Source organism: Callorhinchus milii, unplaced genomic scaffold, assembly GCF_018977255.1.
Source record: "Callorhinchus milii isolate IMCB2004 unplaced genomic scaffold, IMCB_Cmil_1.0 Scaffold1300, whole genome shotgun sequence".
NCBI lineage: Eukaryota > Metazoa > Chordata > Chondrichthyes > Chimaeriformes > Callorhinchidae > Callorhinchus > Callorhinchus milii.
Window position 1 is genome coordinate 671 of NW_024706041.1, and position 15,774 is coordinate 16,444.

The 15,774-nt window shown below is 51.2% G+C and overlaps 3 protein-coding genes across 5 annotated transcripts; 1 reads left to right on the plus strand and 2 right to left on the minus strand.

Moving 5' to 3' along the window:
• Window positions 1-537: 537 nt before the first annotated feature.
• Window positions 538-4,442, minus strand: aqp10b (aquaporin 10b; the record flags this gene model as incomplete). The annotated part of the gene is given in 5 exon segments (XM_042346675.1): window positions 538-659; window positions 1,786-1,923; window positions 2,656-2,776; window positions 3,228-3,384; window positions 4,391-4,442. Coding segments are annotated over 4 exon segments (489 nt in total), but the record flags the coding sequence as incomplete, so codon positions are not given.
• A 25-nt stretch (window positions 4,443-4,467) lies between these two features.
• Window positions 4,468-8,546, minus strand: LOC121852783 (RUN and SH3 domain-containing protein 1-like). Its single transcript, XM_042346676.1, has 5 exons — window positions 8,539-8,546; window positions 7,131-8,030; window positions 6,710-6,889; window positions 5,612-5,773; window positions 4,468-4,504 (listed from the first exon to the last, which is right to left on the minus strand). Exons 1-5 carry the CDS (start codon window positions 8,544-8,546, stop codon window positions 4,468-4,470), a joined length of 1,287 nt encoding a protein of 428 aa, XP_042202610.1.
• A 1,422-nt stretch (window positions 8,547-9,968) lies between these two features.
• LOC103173383 (RUN and SH3 domain-containing protein 1-like) lies at window positions 9,969-14,391 on the plus strand. Of its 3 annotated transcripts, XR_006086234.1 has the most exons (4): window positions 9,969-10,082; window positions 13,206-13,380; window positions 13,739-13,841; window positions 14,166-14,391. XR_006086234.1 is itself a non-coding variant. In XM_042346677.1 (3 exons), the coding sequence occupies exons 1-3, from the start codon at window positions 13,107-13,109 to the stop codon at window positions 14,260-14,262; spliced, it is 474 nt and encodes a 157-aa protein (XP_042202611.1). In that variant the 5' UTR covers window positions 13,000-13,106; the 3' UTR covers window positions 14,263-14,391. The 3 variants fall into 3 exon arrangements, 2 of the variants coding, with proteins under 2 accessions (XP_042202611.1, XP_042202612.1); XM_042346677.1 differs by lacking the exon at window positions 9,969-10,082 and having other exon boundaries at window positions 13,000-13,380; XM_042346678.1 differs by lacking the exon at window positions 9,969-10,082 and having other exon boundaries at window positions 13,000-13,380; window positions 13,739-13,849; window positions 14,166-14,206.
• The last annotated feature ends 1,383 nt before the right edge of the window (window positions 14,392-15,774 follow it).

The window sequence follows — 15,774 nt, forward strand, 5'->3', positions numbered from 1 at the left end:
AGGGTGGGGGTAGAAGGATGCGAGGAGGGTGGGGAGAAGGATGCGAGGGAGGGTGGGGATAGAAGGATGCGAGGGAGGGTGGGGATAGAAGGATGCGAGGGAGGGTGGGGATAGAAGGATGCGAGGGAGGGTGGGGATAGAAGGATGCAAGGGAGGGTGGGGGAGAAGGATGCGAGGGAGGGTGGGGATAGAAGGATGCGAGGGAGGGTGGGGATAGAAGGATGCGAGGGAGGGTGGGGATAGAAGGATGCGAGGGAGGGTGGGGATAGAAGGATGCGAGGGAGGGTGGGGATAGAGGATGCAAGGGAGGGTGGGGAGAAGGATGCGAGGGAGGGTGGGGGTAGAAGGATGCAAGGGAGGTGGGGGAGAAGGATGCGAGGGAGGGTGGGGGTAGAAGGATGCGAGGGAGGGTGGGGGAGAAGGATGCGAGGGAGGGTGGGGGTAGAAGGATGCGAGGGAGGGAGGGATGTGTGTGCCGGGGACATGAAACAGGCTGAAACAGTACTGACAACCCACCACGCCCCGGCTTGAGCTTACCTGGTCAATGAAGCCATTACGTGTGGTGAGGTACACGGCAGGGTAGGTGGCAAATATCCCCCCAGTAGCCAGCGTTGCACCGTCAGCTATCAGCTCGCCCCCAGTGAAGTGCATGATGGAATCTAATAAACGCACACCCAGTCAGTCACACCCTCCCACTGCCGCTTGCAATGGGATTTTAATCAGTAAAACTCACATCTGACACAGAGCCTCTCACGTTAGGAGGACATCTCAAAGCACTTCCCACGATTCACTGTAAAGTGTAGTGACTGTGTGTGTAACGTGGCACGCAGTGACGTCCTTGCAAACAGCCGTGAAGTGAGTGAGTGGTTTTATCTGTCGCCCAGGACACCAGGAGGGAGAGAGCGAGAGAAACTCCTCTCTTTTCAAATAGCGCCACGGGAGATCATTCGTGTTCACAGGCAGACAGGAGAGCGGGTTAACGTCTCAACTGATGGACGGTGTCTCTGACAAAGCAGCGCTCCCCCTGGCCTGGAGCGTCAGCTTAGGCTGTGTGATTCCAAGTCCCAATGTGGGGGCTTGAACCCACAACCTCCTGACTGGGAGGCGAGAGTGTGAGTGAGTGAAGGGCAAGTCAGTGGAGGGGTTTGAAAGCGAGACCAGGAGATATTGAACACGACCCTAATACAGTAGGTGTGGAGTCCTGTAGCTCAGTGGTTAGAGCACTCGCTTTGCAAGCGAGAGACCTGAGTTCAATTCCAGGCAGAGGGCGAAACCTTGGGCAAGTTTCCTTACTCCACACAGAGCCTAATAATAATCCCTCCAAAACAAAACAATAATAAATTGGTCATTTTCAATCTACGACACTTTGTGGGACATTACTGTGCGCAATTGGCTGTCGCGTTCGCCCACAAATATACAGTCAATTCACTTTACAGTGTGTTCTGTGAAGCGCTTTGGGACGTCCTCCCGACGAGAAAAAGCGCTATATCAAATGCAAGGATTATTATTATTATTATTACAGTAAACTGATAACTGGTCACTGGGAGGGAAAAGAGCTCAGTGACTAGTTATCAGGAGCGGGGAGTTAGGTGTGTGTATAAATACAGAAATAAATGCAGGCGGGATATTGACTTAAGTGGTAGTTGAGGTACAGATCAGCCACAATCTATTAGAATGGTGGAACAGGCTGGAGGGGCTGAATGGTCTATGTGCCCAGTGACATGTTAAGGCAGGGTGGAGTTCTCAGGATTTTAGGGGATGTATATATGGTGAGATGTGACGTACCGTAATACATGGTAAAGATCACAGCTGCACCTACGAAAGCTCCAAAGGTCTGAGACAGGATGTAAAATGGCAGCTTCCACCACGGCAGCTTCCCCAACACACAGAAGCAGATGGAGATGGCTGGGTTCAAGTGAGCACCTTGATAATAAACCACAGACAACAACAACAACAACAAGATTCCATTTATTGAGCACCTTTCACGTTGGGAGGACGTCCCAAGGCGCTGTACAGTTGGGTCAGGACCCGAGCATTGGGGGGAAATGGTCAGGGTGAGGGGAGGGAAGGGAGGGAGCGAGGAGGGGGTAGAGAGTCGAGAGGAGAGCTGAAGGTACGGTCAAAGAGAAAGGTCTTGAGACCGGCCTTGAAGGAGGAAAGGGAGGAAGCGGCGAAGGCACTGGGGATGGAGTTCCAGAGCCTGGGGGCTGAGAGGCTGAAGGCCACCGATAGTAGGGCGGTTGGGGCGGGGGATGTGGAGCAGACCGGAGCCAGAGGAACGGAGGGTACGGGCGGGTAAAGTAAAGTGGGTAGACACAGTAAAGCCCAGAACAACAACAACAACTTGCATTTACACAGAGCCCCATGGACAGTGGCGGAGCACGACGCCGAGTTGGGGGAGGTGGGAGGTTACCGTAGACACGGTCGAAGAGGAAGGTGATCAGGCACGACCTGAAGATGGGGAAGGAAGGGGCAAGGTGGAGGGAGGGATAGAGGGAGAGAGTGACAGAGTTTTGAAGTGCTTCACAGGATATATTGTAAAGGGTGGGGGGGGGGGGCTGGGGGCGGGAGGAGGTGGGGGGTGATGGGGCGGGGGGAGTGTTGGCTGGGTAGGGGGGGAGGAGGCGGGGAGGGGTGGGGGTGGAAGTCGCCTACCTGAGACGCCTCCAGCTGCATAAATGCCAAACATGACGCCCACACCATAGCCAATGTTAATGGACAGGTATGCACCTTTGCTCGTGGTCTGTACCTGAGCAACCGCTGCTCCTCCTATAAACTGCCAACACAGAGAGAGGTTACTGTACACACTCACTCTCACACACACACACAAATACACACACTCACTCACACACCCACTCACACACCCACTCACACACAGAGGCTGTTGGCTGGCAATGTTACGGAGGTGGGGAAAGGCAGAGCAGGTCATCGCACAAATGTGGGATTTAAGGATAACTGAGGGTCGAACAGGACACAAAGGTTCCCTATTGGCTCGGTGAGGTGGAGTGCAACCATGAATAGTGCTCCTGTCAGCGCCTGAGCTGAGATGGCGCTGACAGGAGCCAAGCATCACTCTACAGAGAGAGAGAGAGAGGTTACCCTTCAGAGAGAGATGACTCAACAATGCAGTGTAATATAAATGATACTTTGTACACCGCAGAGTATTTAACAATGGGGTTTGACAGCCCAGGTGTCGACGGTGGTGAGAATGAGGCAGCAGCACTTACAATAACCAGGAAAGTTCCCAGGAACTCCGCCAAGCATTCCCGCACGAGACAGTTCTTCAAATGGAGCCTCCTCTTCACTTGTTTCAGGATGGCAGACACACTGGCCATGACTGCCCACAGCCACCAGCCACCAGCCACTCTGTTATTTGCTTTATGTCTGTGTTATTGTGACACGGGGCAGGTTAATGTACCAAAGGTACAGATAACACACTGAACTTCACAAACAATTACTAGGAACCTCTGCAGATAAGATTGCCTTGGAACTAACACGTTTCTATTTCCATTTTTGTCTCCCAACAACATAACAATAATAAAAATCCTGGCAGAGGTGTTGTGTGTGTGTGTGTGCGTGTGTGTGTGGAGTAAGGAAACTTGCCCAATGTTTTGCCCTGCCCGGGAATCAAACGCGGGTCTTCTCACTTGCGAGGCGAGCGAACTAACCACTACGTCACATTGTAATAATAATCCTTGTATTTGATACAGCGCCTTATCATGTCTTTGAAACATCTCAAAGGGCTTTACAGGATATACTGTAAAGTGTAGTGACTGTATATATTTGTGGGCGAAACACGGCAGCCATTTACGCACAGAAGCGTCCCACAAACACTCGTGGATTGATGTGAGCACATTATTATTATTATTTGAAGGGTTTATTACCCTGAAAAGCAATCCATCTATCGACTAACAACCGGTTTACATAGAAACAGGAAGAGGCCATTCAGCCCCTCGAGCCTGTTCTGCCATTCTATAAGATTTGTGGAGTCCTGTAGCTCAGTGGTTAGAGCACTCGCTTTCCAAGTGAGAGACCCGAGTTCAATTCCAGGCAGAGGGCGAAACCTCGGGCAAGTTTCCTTACTCCACACAGAGCCTAATAATAATCCTCCAAAACCAAAACAATAATAAATTGGTCATTTTCAATCTACAACACTTTGTGGGACATTACTGTGCGCAATTGGCTGCTGCATTCGCCCACAAATATACAGTCAATTCACTTTACAGTGAAGCGCTTTGGGACGTCCTCCCGACGTGAAAAGCGCTATATCAAATGCAAGGATTATTATTATTATTATTATCATGGCTGATCTGTACCTCAATGCCCTTGCCCCGTATTACTTACTGCTGGAAAATAAAGGTGTGTGTGTGTATGGAATAAGGAAACTTGCCTGATGCTTCGCCCTGAACCGCCCGGGAAACGAACCCAGGTCCTCTCCCTTGCGAGGCGAGCGCTCTAACCACTGAGCTACAGGACTCCAGTAAACACACACCTGGGCTGTATTCTACATTGGTTGAGTTTAGAAAAAATAAAACGTATTCAATAAAATTAGCACAATATATTTATTACAATGATTCCAAGTCCTGACATGGGGCTTGAATCCATAACCTTCTGACTCAGATGCAAGAGTATGAGCGACTGAGCTGACACACAAAGAACTAATGCCATGAAGGTCGCTGTGTTTATTGAGAGCATACAGGAGCGATGGAGAGAGTGGAAGCTAGGACACTTTGGGTGTATGTGTGTGTGTCTCAGTGTGTCTAGCACGGTTACTCAGAAGGAGAAGTGAAAGAAGCACATACATGATTTACAACAGACACACGCGCACACACCCTCAGTGCTTACCCTACACTGCAGCCCTTGCACACACACTCCCTACACACGCACACACCTATACATACAGTCCCTACACAGTCCCTGGACACACTCCCTACACACACACTCCCGACACACGCACACCTCCCGCACTCAAACATACTCCCTACATGCATACACACTGACAGACACACTAACACACACACTGATACACACAGACAGACACACTGAGACACACACACACAGACACACACACAAACACACTGAGACACATTGAGATACACACACACACTGAGACACACAGACAGCACCAACCATGAGTTGTTCCCAGGTAACATACCCACATGGGAAACACAAGTCACTTGCTGACACTTCAGATCAGGTGGTCGTATTCCCTGGGATCTGCCGACAATCCCAGGGATCTGCCGACATTCCCCGGGATCTGGACCAAATTCAACAACAACAACTTATACGGCATTTATATAGCATTTATATAGTGTCCCTTCGAGCAAGGTAGCATCCCAGCGCTCATAAAATATTCCAGGGATCCTGACAGCATTCCCAGTGGCCGGCGGCATTCCTGGGAACCAATGGGAATGATGTTGTGCCAAGTGACTGCCGGCATAGCCAGTTTGCTGCACATTTGTACTGGGCGAGCAACTCAAAACAATGTAGCTATGTGTGAGATTAACTCTTCAGTACAGCCTTGCATGCATTGGCCTGCGCTGCACAACACAGCACAGGACTGTACAGCACAGCACAGTTAGCTGTGGGCTGTTTATCGAGCGCCATTTACAGCAATGAGGTGAATCCAATAGGAACGAGGCCGGTGGCATCTCCATGACGACAGCGAATCCAGTCCTCGTCCACGCAGGCCACGACGTGAAGCATCTCCCCTCTGCGGAAGCTCAGATGCCCCCTTTCACTGGCCACATGGTCACACAGCACCCTGACCATTCTGCAAGGCAAGGCAAGCCACAGCTCAGCACCAGAGACACGAGACAACAACTTCTCTTTTAGAACTTGTGTACAACCCCTATATGCACTCAGTCAGTTTCACATCAAAACCACTTTGATTTCTTTACACTCGATTACAATAATCTTGGCATTTGACACAACGCCTTATCACGTCTTTGAGACGTCTCAAAGCGCTTCACAGGATACACTGTAAGGTCAATTGACTGTATATTTGTGGGCGAAACGCGGCAGCCAATTCTGCACAGCAGCGTCCCACAAACAGTCATGGATTGAATGACCGCATTATTTTTATTTTATCTATCTCATTTGATTTTCATATAGTGCCCATTTATTTTTATTGTTATTTTTGAAGGGATTATTACCCCCAGAAAGTGATCCGCCAATCAACTAACAAGTGGGTTCCTACTGACTGCTGGGAAACACAGGTGTGTCTGTGTGGAGTAAGGAAACTTGCCTAATTTATGCCTAGACTCCCTAGGCAGACAGACGGTGCAAGCAGAAAATATTGTTTGTTTCAAATGAGATAGATTTCTGTTAGGAAATAATATCTGAGGATATAGTATAGACAAACATATATACACACAGAGACAGAGTGACACACTCAGAGAGACAGAGACACATACACAGACAGAGATACACACAGAGACAGAGTGACACACACACACACAGATACAGTATATAGGTTGGAACGCTGTGAAGGGTGAACTGGACCTTCTTCTTTTATCTGGCAATCGTTCTGTCCTTAATTTAAATGTTATCCTGACTTCTACGCCTGACTGTTTTACTATTTTACACTAGCTTTCCTTTATTCAACAACAACTTTATATAGTGCCCTTCACACGGGATAGAGTCCCAGAGCGCTTTATTCAATCCCGTTTAAAAGCTTCTACACATCTGTGAAGTAGTACTGCCGTACCTGAGCTCAGGCCCCTGCCTGGCCTGTTGTTGCTGTGGTGGGGGCTCTGTGTGGCTCGTGGCCCCAGGCTCATGGGTGGGGGGGTGAGGGGAGCTCCCCCATGTCTCTGTCCTGCTTGAGGCTGATTTGAGCAGATCTTCCCATTGACCGAGGTTCAGCTGTAGCCATCGGGAGGGGAACCTGCAGGGAAAGGAATATCACAAATTTCCTCTCACTCTTTCCTGACACAGAGAGAGAGGGAGAGGGGGGAGAGAGTCAGGGGGAAAGAGGGGAAGAGAGAAGGGGGAGAGAGAGGGGGGAGACGGGGCAAGGGAGAAGGGAAGAGAGAGGGGGGTAGAGAGAACGGTAGAGAGAGGGATAAAGAGAGAGAGAAAGTAAGGGGAAGAGACACACAGAGACAGAGAGATCTACAAGTTGTTACCGTGTTCTCTGAGGTTCTGCTGCTTGATTATTGTAGGAAGTTTTAGCCTTAGCACCGAACAGTCTTCCCAGCCACAGCCTCTCGCCCTCTGGCAGCCCCTCCTGAGCCACGCTCTCCCTCTGCAGTAACTGCTGGCCGGGCGAGGATCCGGACCTTATCTGGTGATGGCTGCTAACAATGCTGGCGTTTGGCTGGGCAGTCGCTGGAGACTGGCAGCCTCTCTGTGGGGCTGGCAGGGGAGACCCACCTAGCACTGTGACGTTGCTCTCTATTCTACACCTCTCGGAGGGGATGGGGGTGGGAGCCAGGTACACACGGGAGCTCAAACCGAGCATCCGCCACCAGCCTGGAGCTGCCCGCTGATCCCAGCTCAGTGCTGGGGGCACAGTGACAGCCTGGGGGGGGCCTTGTGCTGGGGGCACAGTGACAGCCTGGGGGGGGCCTTGTGCTGGGGGCACAGTGACAGAGCTCACAGGCTGAGCCTGAGGATCTTTCTTCAGCTCCAATAGTGTGTGTGTGAGCTTCTCCCCCCACCCCACTGCCTGCTCCAACCCTTTCTGTAGTGTGGCCCCCACTGACCCCGCGCTCTCTGCCCCACTCCCTGCCCACTTAATCTCACATTTCTCATTGGCTGCCTGCTGCTCTCCTCGCTGATTGGTGCCATCCCCCCAAGCTGGAAACTGATTGAGTGAGGGCTGAGTGGCCGAGGGCTGGGTGGCCGAGGGCTGACTAGCCAAATGACTGTCCAAGAGGTGATTGGTTGGCTGTTCCAGGAAGTGGTGGCATTGGAAGAGCAGGTCCAGGTGGAAGCTGAGCACAGAGAGTGGCTGGAGGAGAAGCAGCAGCTCGTCAAACTGGGCACGGCCCGGGCCCTGGGCCAGAGCCAGGAAAGCCAGTGGCCTGTAGTGTTATTATTTCCTATCCCCCACCCATTCCCCCCCCCCACACAGACACTGAGTGAAGGAAAGAAAGAGCAAGTGAGTGTGAGTGAAGGAGAGAGTGAGTGAAGGAGAGAGTGAGTGAGTGCAAGTGAAGGAGTGAGTGCAAGTGAAGGAGAGAGAGAGTGAAGGAGAGAGAGAGTGAGTGCGAGTAAAGGAGAGAGTTTTAATGTTTGTTGTGCCTTATCACGTCTCTGAGTGGTTTGTGTTTATTGCTGCCAAGTGCAGTGACTGTTTTTGCAGATGAACACAGTGATCATTTTGTCCTTGACCAGGTCTCTCACACAGCCACGAGGTAAACAGACCGTTTCCTCTGAGGATTGTCGGTCAGGACACTGACCTGGAGAGAGATAGAGATCCCAGCAGCCCCAATGCTCCATTCTTTCCCTCCCTCCCTCTCCATCAATTTCTCCCTTAGATATCTATTCAGTTTCCTCTCCTTGTGATAAGATCGTTTTCCACACACTCACCTCACCATTCTCTGTGCAAAGTCCTTCAGGCTTACCTTTCTGTCTCTTACCTTACCTCCCAGCCAGCTTACATCTGTATCCCAGTGTTAAGAGTTTGTTACTGTGTTTCATGTGTATTATATGGGTTCATGACAAATATTGTAGTCCTGTAGCGTAGTAGAGCTCCCGCCTCGCAAGCGAGAGGACCCGGGTTTGATTCCCGGGCAGGATAATAATAATAATAATAATAATCCTTGCATTTGATATAGCGCTTTTCACGTCGGGAGGACGTCCCAAAGCGCTTCACAGAGTACACTGTAAAGTGAATTGACTGTATATTTGTGGGCGAACGCGGCAGCCAATTGCGCACAGCAATGTCCCACAAACAGTCGTAGATTGAAAATGACCAATTTATTATTGTTGTTGGTTTTGGAGGGATTATTATTAGGCTCTGTGTGGAGTAAGGAAACTTGCCCAAGGTTTCGCCCTCTGCCTGGAATTGAACTCAGGTCTCTCACTTGCAAAGCGAGTGCTCTAACCACTGAGCTACAGGACTCCACAACCTTAGGCAAGTTTCCTTACTCTACACACCTAGTAGTAAGTAGGAAACCCAGTTGTTAGCCGAATGGTGGATCACTTTCCAGGGATCATAATGCCTCAAAAAATGTGGTCACTCAATCGACGACTGTTTGTGAGACACTGCTGTGTGCAATTGGCTGCCATGTTTTGCCCACAAAACACAGTCAATTCACTTTACAGTGTAACCTGTGAAGCGCTTTGAGACGTCTCAATGACTTGATAAGGTGCTATATCAAATGCAAGGATTATTATTATTTTTACTCCCTTCAAGACGTTTTGGTCTGACCCACATGGAAACCCGTCACCGTGATCAGCAGGGTGTCTTGACACACACGGAAACCCATGACCGTGAGGGTGAGAGAAGGGAAGATAGTGAGTGTAAGAGAGGAGAGGAAAGAGTGAGACGATGTTCCATGGATATAGAAAGAGATAAGGCTATGTTTTGGGGGGGGAGATTGGTTGGTGGGCTGTTGTTTTGGGGTTTCTGTGGTGGGTGGGTAGGGAGTCTATCTCTATCTCTCGCTGTCTCTGATCAGAATCTTGTGATTATTTTATCAGTTGGACGCAGTCAGTCCTTCCCCAAGGAGGGCGGCTCGCACTTCAACATGACCCCCCCCAGAGACCAGGGCCATGTGTCCGCAACACTGCAGCAGAAAAGAGGTGCGGGGTGGGGGGGGAGTGAGTGAATGTGGGGCGAGTGAAAGATTGTGAGGGTGAGTGAGTGACTGTGGGGGTCAATGAGTGTGGGAGTAGTGAGTGATTGTGGAGGGAGGGAGTGAGTGTGGTAGTGAGTGAGTGTGGGGGAGTGAGTGAGTGTGGGGAAAGTGAGTGTGAGGGGGAGGGAGTGTGGGGGGAGGGAGGGGAGTGTGAGGGAGGGAGTGACAGGTTTTAAATTCACTTTGTTTGCAGGTTTGCTGCAGGCAGTGAACGTCTCTGTGGATAGGATCGTCGGCCATTTTAGTGTTGCCAGAAACCTTGTGCAGAAGGTAGGGCCAAGACATCACTCCCCTCCCCTGCCTCTCAGTCACTCCCCCCCACAATACCCCCTGTCGGTTACTCCCCACCTCTCCCTCCAGCTCGCACAAGACCCAAGTCTTGTCAAGGGCAGAGTCTGAGTTTCTGTCTCCTGATTGGCCAGTCCTGTTGTCAGGTACAGCCTGAGCCCTCCGTGACTGTCTTCTGATTGGCCAGTCCTGCTACTAGGTGGAGCCTGAACCCCATGATTGTCTCCTGATTGGTCAGTCCTGTTGCCGCGTAGAGCCTGAGACCCCAGTGCCTGTCTCCTGATTGGCCAGTCCTGTTGCCAGGTACAGCCTAAGCCCCCTGTCACTATCTCCTGATTGGCTTGTCCTGTTACCAGGCAGAACCAGAGACCCCAGTGACTGTCTCCTGATTGGCCAGTCCTGTTGCCAGGCAGAACCAGAGACCCCAGTGACTGTCTCCTGATTGGCCAGTCCTGTTGCCAGGTACAGCCTAAGCCCCCTGTCACTATCTCCTGATTGGCCAGTCCTGTTGCCGGGCAGAGTCTGAGTTTCTGTCTCCTGATTGGCCAGTCCTGTTGTCAGGTACAGCCTGAGCCCTCCGTGACTGTATCCTGATTGGCCAGTCCTGTTGCCGGGCAGAGTCTGAGTTTCTGTCTCCTGATTGGCCAGTCCTGTTGTCAGGTACAGCCTGAGCCCTCCGTGACTGTCTTCTGATTGGCCGGTCCTGTTGCCGGGCAGAGTCTGAGCCACCCGTGGCTGTCTTTGATTGGCCAGTCTTGTTGTCAGATACAGCCTAAGCCCCCTGTCACTATCTCCTGATTGGCTTGTCCTGTTGCCAGGCAGAGTTTGAGCCCCCCTTTCCCCCCCCCCCCCACCACCAGTCCTGTTGTCAGGCAGTGCCTCAACGCCCCCCCCCCCATTACTGTTTCCTGATTGGCCAGTGCTGTTGCCGGGCAGATTCTGGGTTTCTATCTCCTGATTGGACAGTTCTGATGTCAGGTACAGCTTGAGCCCCCTCCCCGTGACTGTCTTCTGATTGGCCAGTCCTGTTGTCATGTACAGCCTGAGCCCCTCTCCTGATTGGCTTTTCCTGTTGCCAGGCAGAACCAGAGATCCCGGTGACTGTCTCCTGATTGGCTTGTCCTGTTGCCGGGCAGAGTTTGAGCCCCCTTTTTCCCCCCCCCCCACCCCGTGTCTGTTTCCTGACTGGCCAGTCCTATTGTGGAGCCTGCAGCTCGGTGGTTACAACAACAACAAGATTCCATTTATAAAGCGCCTTTCACGTCAGGAGGACGTGAGGCACTCGCCTCACAAGCGAGAGACCTGGGTTTGATTCCCAGCAGGGTGAAATCTTGGGCAAGTTTCGTTACTCCACACGCCTGATAATAATCCCTCAAGAACAATTAACTTGGTCATTTTCCATCCACGACTGTTTGTGGGACTTGCTGTGTGCAATTGGCTGCCGTGTTTTGTCCACAAATATACAATCAATTCACTTTACAGTCTACTTAGTGAAGCTCTTTGAGACGTCTAGAAGACGAGAAAAGCACTATATCCAATGCAAGCATTATTATTATGATTGACCAGTCATGTTGTCAGGTACAGCCTGAGCCCCCGGTAACTGTCTCCTGATTTGCCAGTCATGTTGTCAGGTACAGCCTGAGCCCCCGGTAACTGTCTCCTGATTTGCCAGTCATGTTGTCAGGTACAGCCTGAGCCCCCGGTAACTGTCTCCTGATTTGCCAGTCCCGTTGCTGGGCAGAGCCTAAGACCCCAGTTATTGTCTCCTGATTGGCCAGTCCGGTTGTCAGATACAGCCTGAGCCCCACCACCCCTGGTTACTGTTTTCTGATTGGCCAGTACTGTTGCTGGGCAGATTCTGAGTTTCTGTCTCCTGATTGGCTGGTCCTGTTGTCAGGTGCAGCTTGAGCCCCCGGCGACTGTATCCTGATTGGCTTTTCTTGTTGTCAGATGCAGCCTTCCCCCCCCCCCCCTTACCCCCCCTTGGCTCTTTTCTGATTGTCCAGTCTTGTTGTCAGGCAGGGCCTGAGCCCTGGTGACTGTCTACTGATTGGCCAGTTCTGGGCAGTCTTGAGTCGAGAGCCCAGCAGTGTGAGGAGGGAACAGAGTGAGAATTTTGTTAAGGAATTTGGTGAGAGTGGGAATTCGGTGCAGAAGGGGAAAGAGGTGCAGAATTATAAAATATATAATATTTATATTAAAATAATATGAAACATGTCGGGGAGTATGGTAGGGCAGGTGAGACCGGTTGCCTGCACAATGTGTGCCATGTGGGAACTCCAGGATGCTTTGTGTGCCCTGGACACGAGTGTAGGAAGTGCCTCCGGCTGCTCGAGCTTGAGCTGAGGGTTTCTGAGCTTGAGGAGAGGGTGGTGTCACTACATAGCATATGGGAGGCTGAAGAGTTCATGGATTGAATGTTTCAGGAGGTGGCCACCCCACAGCCACAGAGGGTTCAGCAGGAGAGTGAGAGAGTGACCACCCGCATGGTAGGAAGAGGGGACGGGCAATGCAGAAATCCCCTGAGAGTGTGGCACTCACAAACAAGTTCTCTGTATTGAATACCGGTCAGGGTGATGACACCTCTGGGGAGGAGCGTCAAAAGCAAATGGATGCACAGGGGGACACAGGGAAGAGTGTCAATGGAATTGTCATTGAGGACACAATGATGAAGGGAGTAGACAGATGTTTCTGCAACCAAAGACGTGACTCTCACATGGTCTGTTGCCTCCCAGGCGTCAGGGTTGAAGACATCACGGAACAGGTGCAAAATGTTCTACAGGTGGAAGGGAAACATCCAGAAGTCGTGGTCCATGTTGGGATCCATGACATAGATCCTACAGGGAGAATATTAGAAGCTCGGAAAAAGCTAACGAGTAGGACCTCAAAAGTGGTGATCTCTGGATTACTCCCAGAGGCCCCAGTGACAGTCCCGATTGGCCAGTCCTGTTGTCAAGTACAGTCTGATCAGACAATGAAGTTCCCACCGAGCCGGACCACGTCCCCATGTCCCCACCCTCTACCAACCAACCCTGCCCATTTCCCCATGTCCTCATCATTTCCCAACAACCCCAAGGACGTAACCTCGACGTGTCTTGTATGCAGGCCCAGCTTGGGGACAGCCGGTTGAGCCCGGCTGTGGGTCAGCTGGTGCTGGGGGACCTGTGCCCTGCAGTCACCGCCATCATCAGGGACGGGCTGAAGCCATACCAGCAGGACGTGATTACTGGCCATAGGCGGAGCGCACCCTGGGGAGTGGTGGTGGCGTCGGTCAGGCCAGGTACAAGAGCCTCCAAGTGCTAACTGCATGCTAACGATGTGCCCACATACCCCCCCCCCCAACCCCTCGACTCCCGAGAGGTCAGAGTCAGTGGGAAGGGGTGGAGGGGTGGGGGTGGTGGGAAGGATAGGGACATGGGGGAGGGTTGATGGGTGGGTGGGACATGGGGTGGGTGGGGACATGGGGGAGGAGTTGATGGGTGGGTGGGAACATGGGGATGGGTTGGGGGTGGGTGGGACATGGGGAGGAGTTGATGGGTGGGTGGGAACATGGGAGAGGGTGGAGTCGATGGGAATGGCTAGGGGACATGGGGGCAGGGTGATGGGTGGAGACTGAGATGCCTGTGTGCCGCCCCCAGGCCCTGTGAGGAGCTCGCTGTACAGCTTGTATTGCACCGTTTGCCAGCTGCCCCAGCTCAGCAATGCCCAGAGGTTCATCGCATTCATATTTGGCCTCCTGAAGTAAGCGAGTGAGTGCATGTGCGCGTGTCGGTGCGGGGCCCCTGGCGTGTCGGTGCGGGGCCCCTGGCGTGTCGGTGCGGGGCCCCTGGCGTGTCGGTGCGGGGCCCCTGGCGTGTCGGTGCGGGGCCCCTGGCGTGTCGGTGCGGGGCCCCTGGCGTGTCGGTGCGGGGCCCCTGGCGTGTCGGTGCGGGGCCCCTGGCGTGTCGGTGCGGGGCCCCTGGCGTGTCGGTGCGGGGCCCCTGGCGTGTCGGTGCGGGGCCCCTGGCGTGTGTCTCTCTTGCCCCCGATCTCAGAGTGTCAACCTCTCACATTCCTCTCCCTTAGCCTCAAGGCCCTAGATTCCTGGATCTCTCATCTACACGGCTGCACGGGTGAGTGTGAGCAACCTGTGACTGGATGGTGCCAGGTGTGCAACCTGTAACTCGCGGGTGTCAGATTGTATAGAGGTTCTCACTGTTCATATCAGACTATATAGAAGGTCTCATTGTAAATATCAGGCTACATAGAGGTGTCAAAATATCAGACTAGTGTTAATATCAGGTTATATAGAGGTGTCAGTGTTAATATCAGACTATTTTGAGGTTCTCACTGTTAATATCAGTCTATTTAGAAGTGTCACTGTTAATATCAGGCTATATAGAGATCTCGGTGTTAATATCAGACTATATAGAAGGTCCTGTAGCTCAGTGGTTAGAGCACTCGCTTTGCAAGTGAGAGACCTGAGTTCAATTCCAGGCAGAGGGTGAAACCTCGGGCAAGTTTCCTTACTCCACACAGAGCCTAATAATAATCCTCCAAAACCCAAAACCAATAATAAATTGGTCATTTTCAATCTACAACGCTTTGTGGGACATTACTGTGCGCAATTGGCTGCCGCGTTCGCCCTCAAATATATAGTCAGTTCACTTTACAGTGTGTTCTGTGAAGCGCTTTGGGACGTCCTCCCGATGTGAAAAGCGCTATATCAAATGCAAGGATTATTATTATTATATTGAGGTGTCACTGTTAATATCAGACTATATTGAGGTGTCACTGTTAATATCAGACTATATAGAGGTGTCACTGTTAATATCAGACTATATAGAGGTGTCACTGTTAATATCAGACTATATAGAGGTGTCACTGTTAATATCAGAATATATAGAGGTTCTCACTGTTAATATCAGACTATATAGAGGTCTCAGTGTTAATATCAGACTATATAGAGGTGCTCACTGTTAATATCAGGCTATATAGAGGTGTCACTGTTAATATCAGACTTTATAGAGGTGTCACTGTTAATATCAGACTATATAGAGGTGTCACTGTTAATATCAGACTATATAGAGGTGCTCACTGTTAATATCAGACTTTATAGAGGTGTCACTGTTAATATCAGACTATATAGAGGTGTCACTGTTAATATCAGACTATATAGAGGTGCTCACTGTTAATATCAGGCTATATAGAGGTGTCACTGTTAATATCAGACTTTATAGAGGTGTCACTGTTAATATCAGACTATATAGAGGTCTCAGTGTTAATATCAGACTTTATAGAGGTGTCACTGTTAATATCAGACTATATAGAGGTGTCACTGTTAATATCAGACTATATGGAGGTCTCAGTGTTAATATTAGATGTTTGTGGTATTATATAGAGGTGACATGTGTGTGTGACTGCCAGGATGGTGAACTCAACGGTATTCTTTTGTCTCGTACAGTAAACTCTGGAAACTGTCTCCCTCAATTCCCCCCCCCCCTCACCCCTCCTTGCCCGTGTTCAGGTCGGGCCTGAAGATCTTCCTCTTCAACCGTGCGTATGGTCACCTCCCTCTCCCCCTGGCTTGGCGTCGTGCTCCACCACTGTCAAGCACTCTGGGACTCTGCCCTGCGTGTGTTGTTGTGTGTTCTCATGCTATCCTGTCTCCCTGTTTGCCAGACATGTTGCGGAC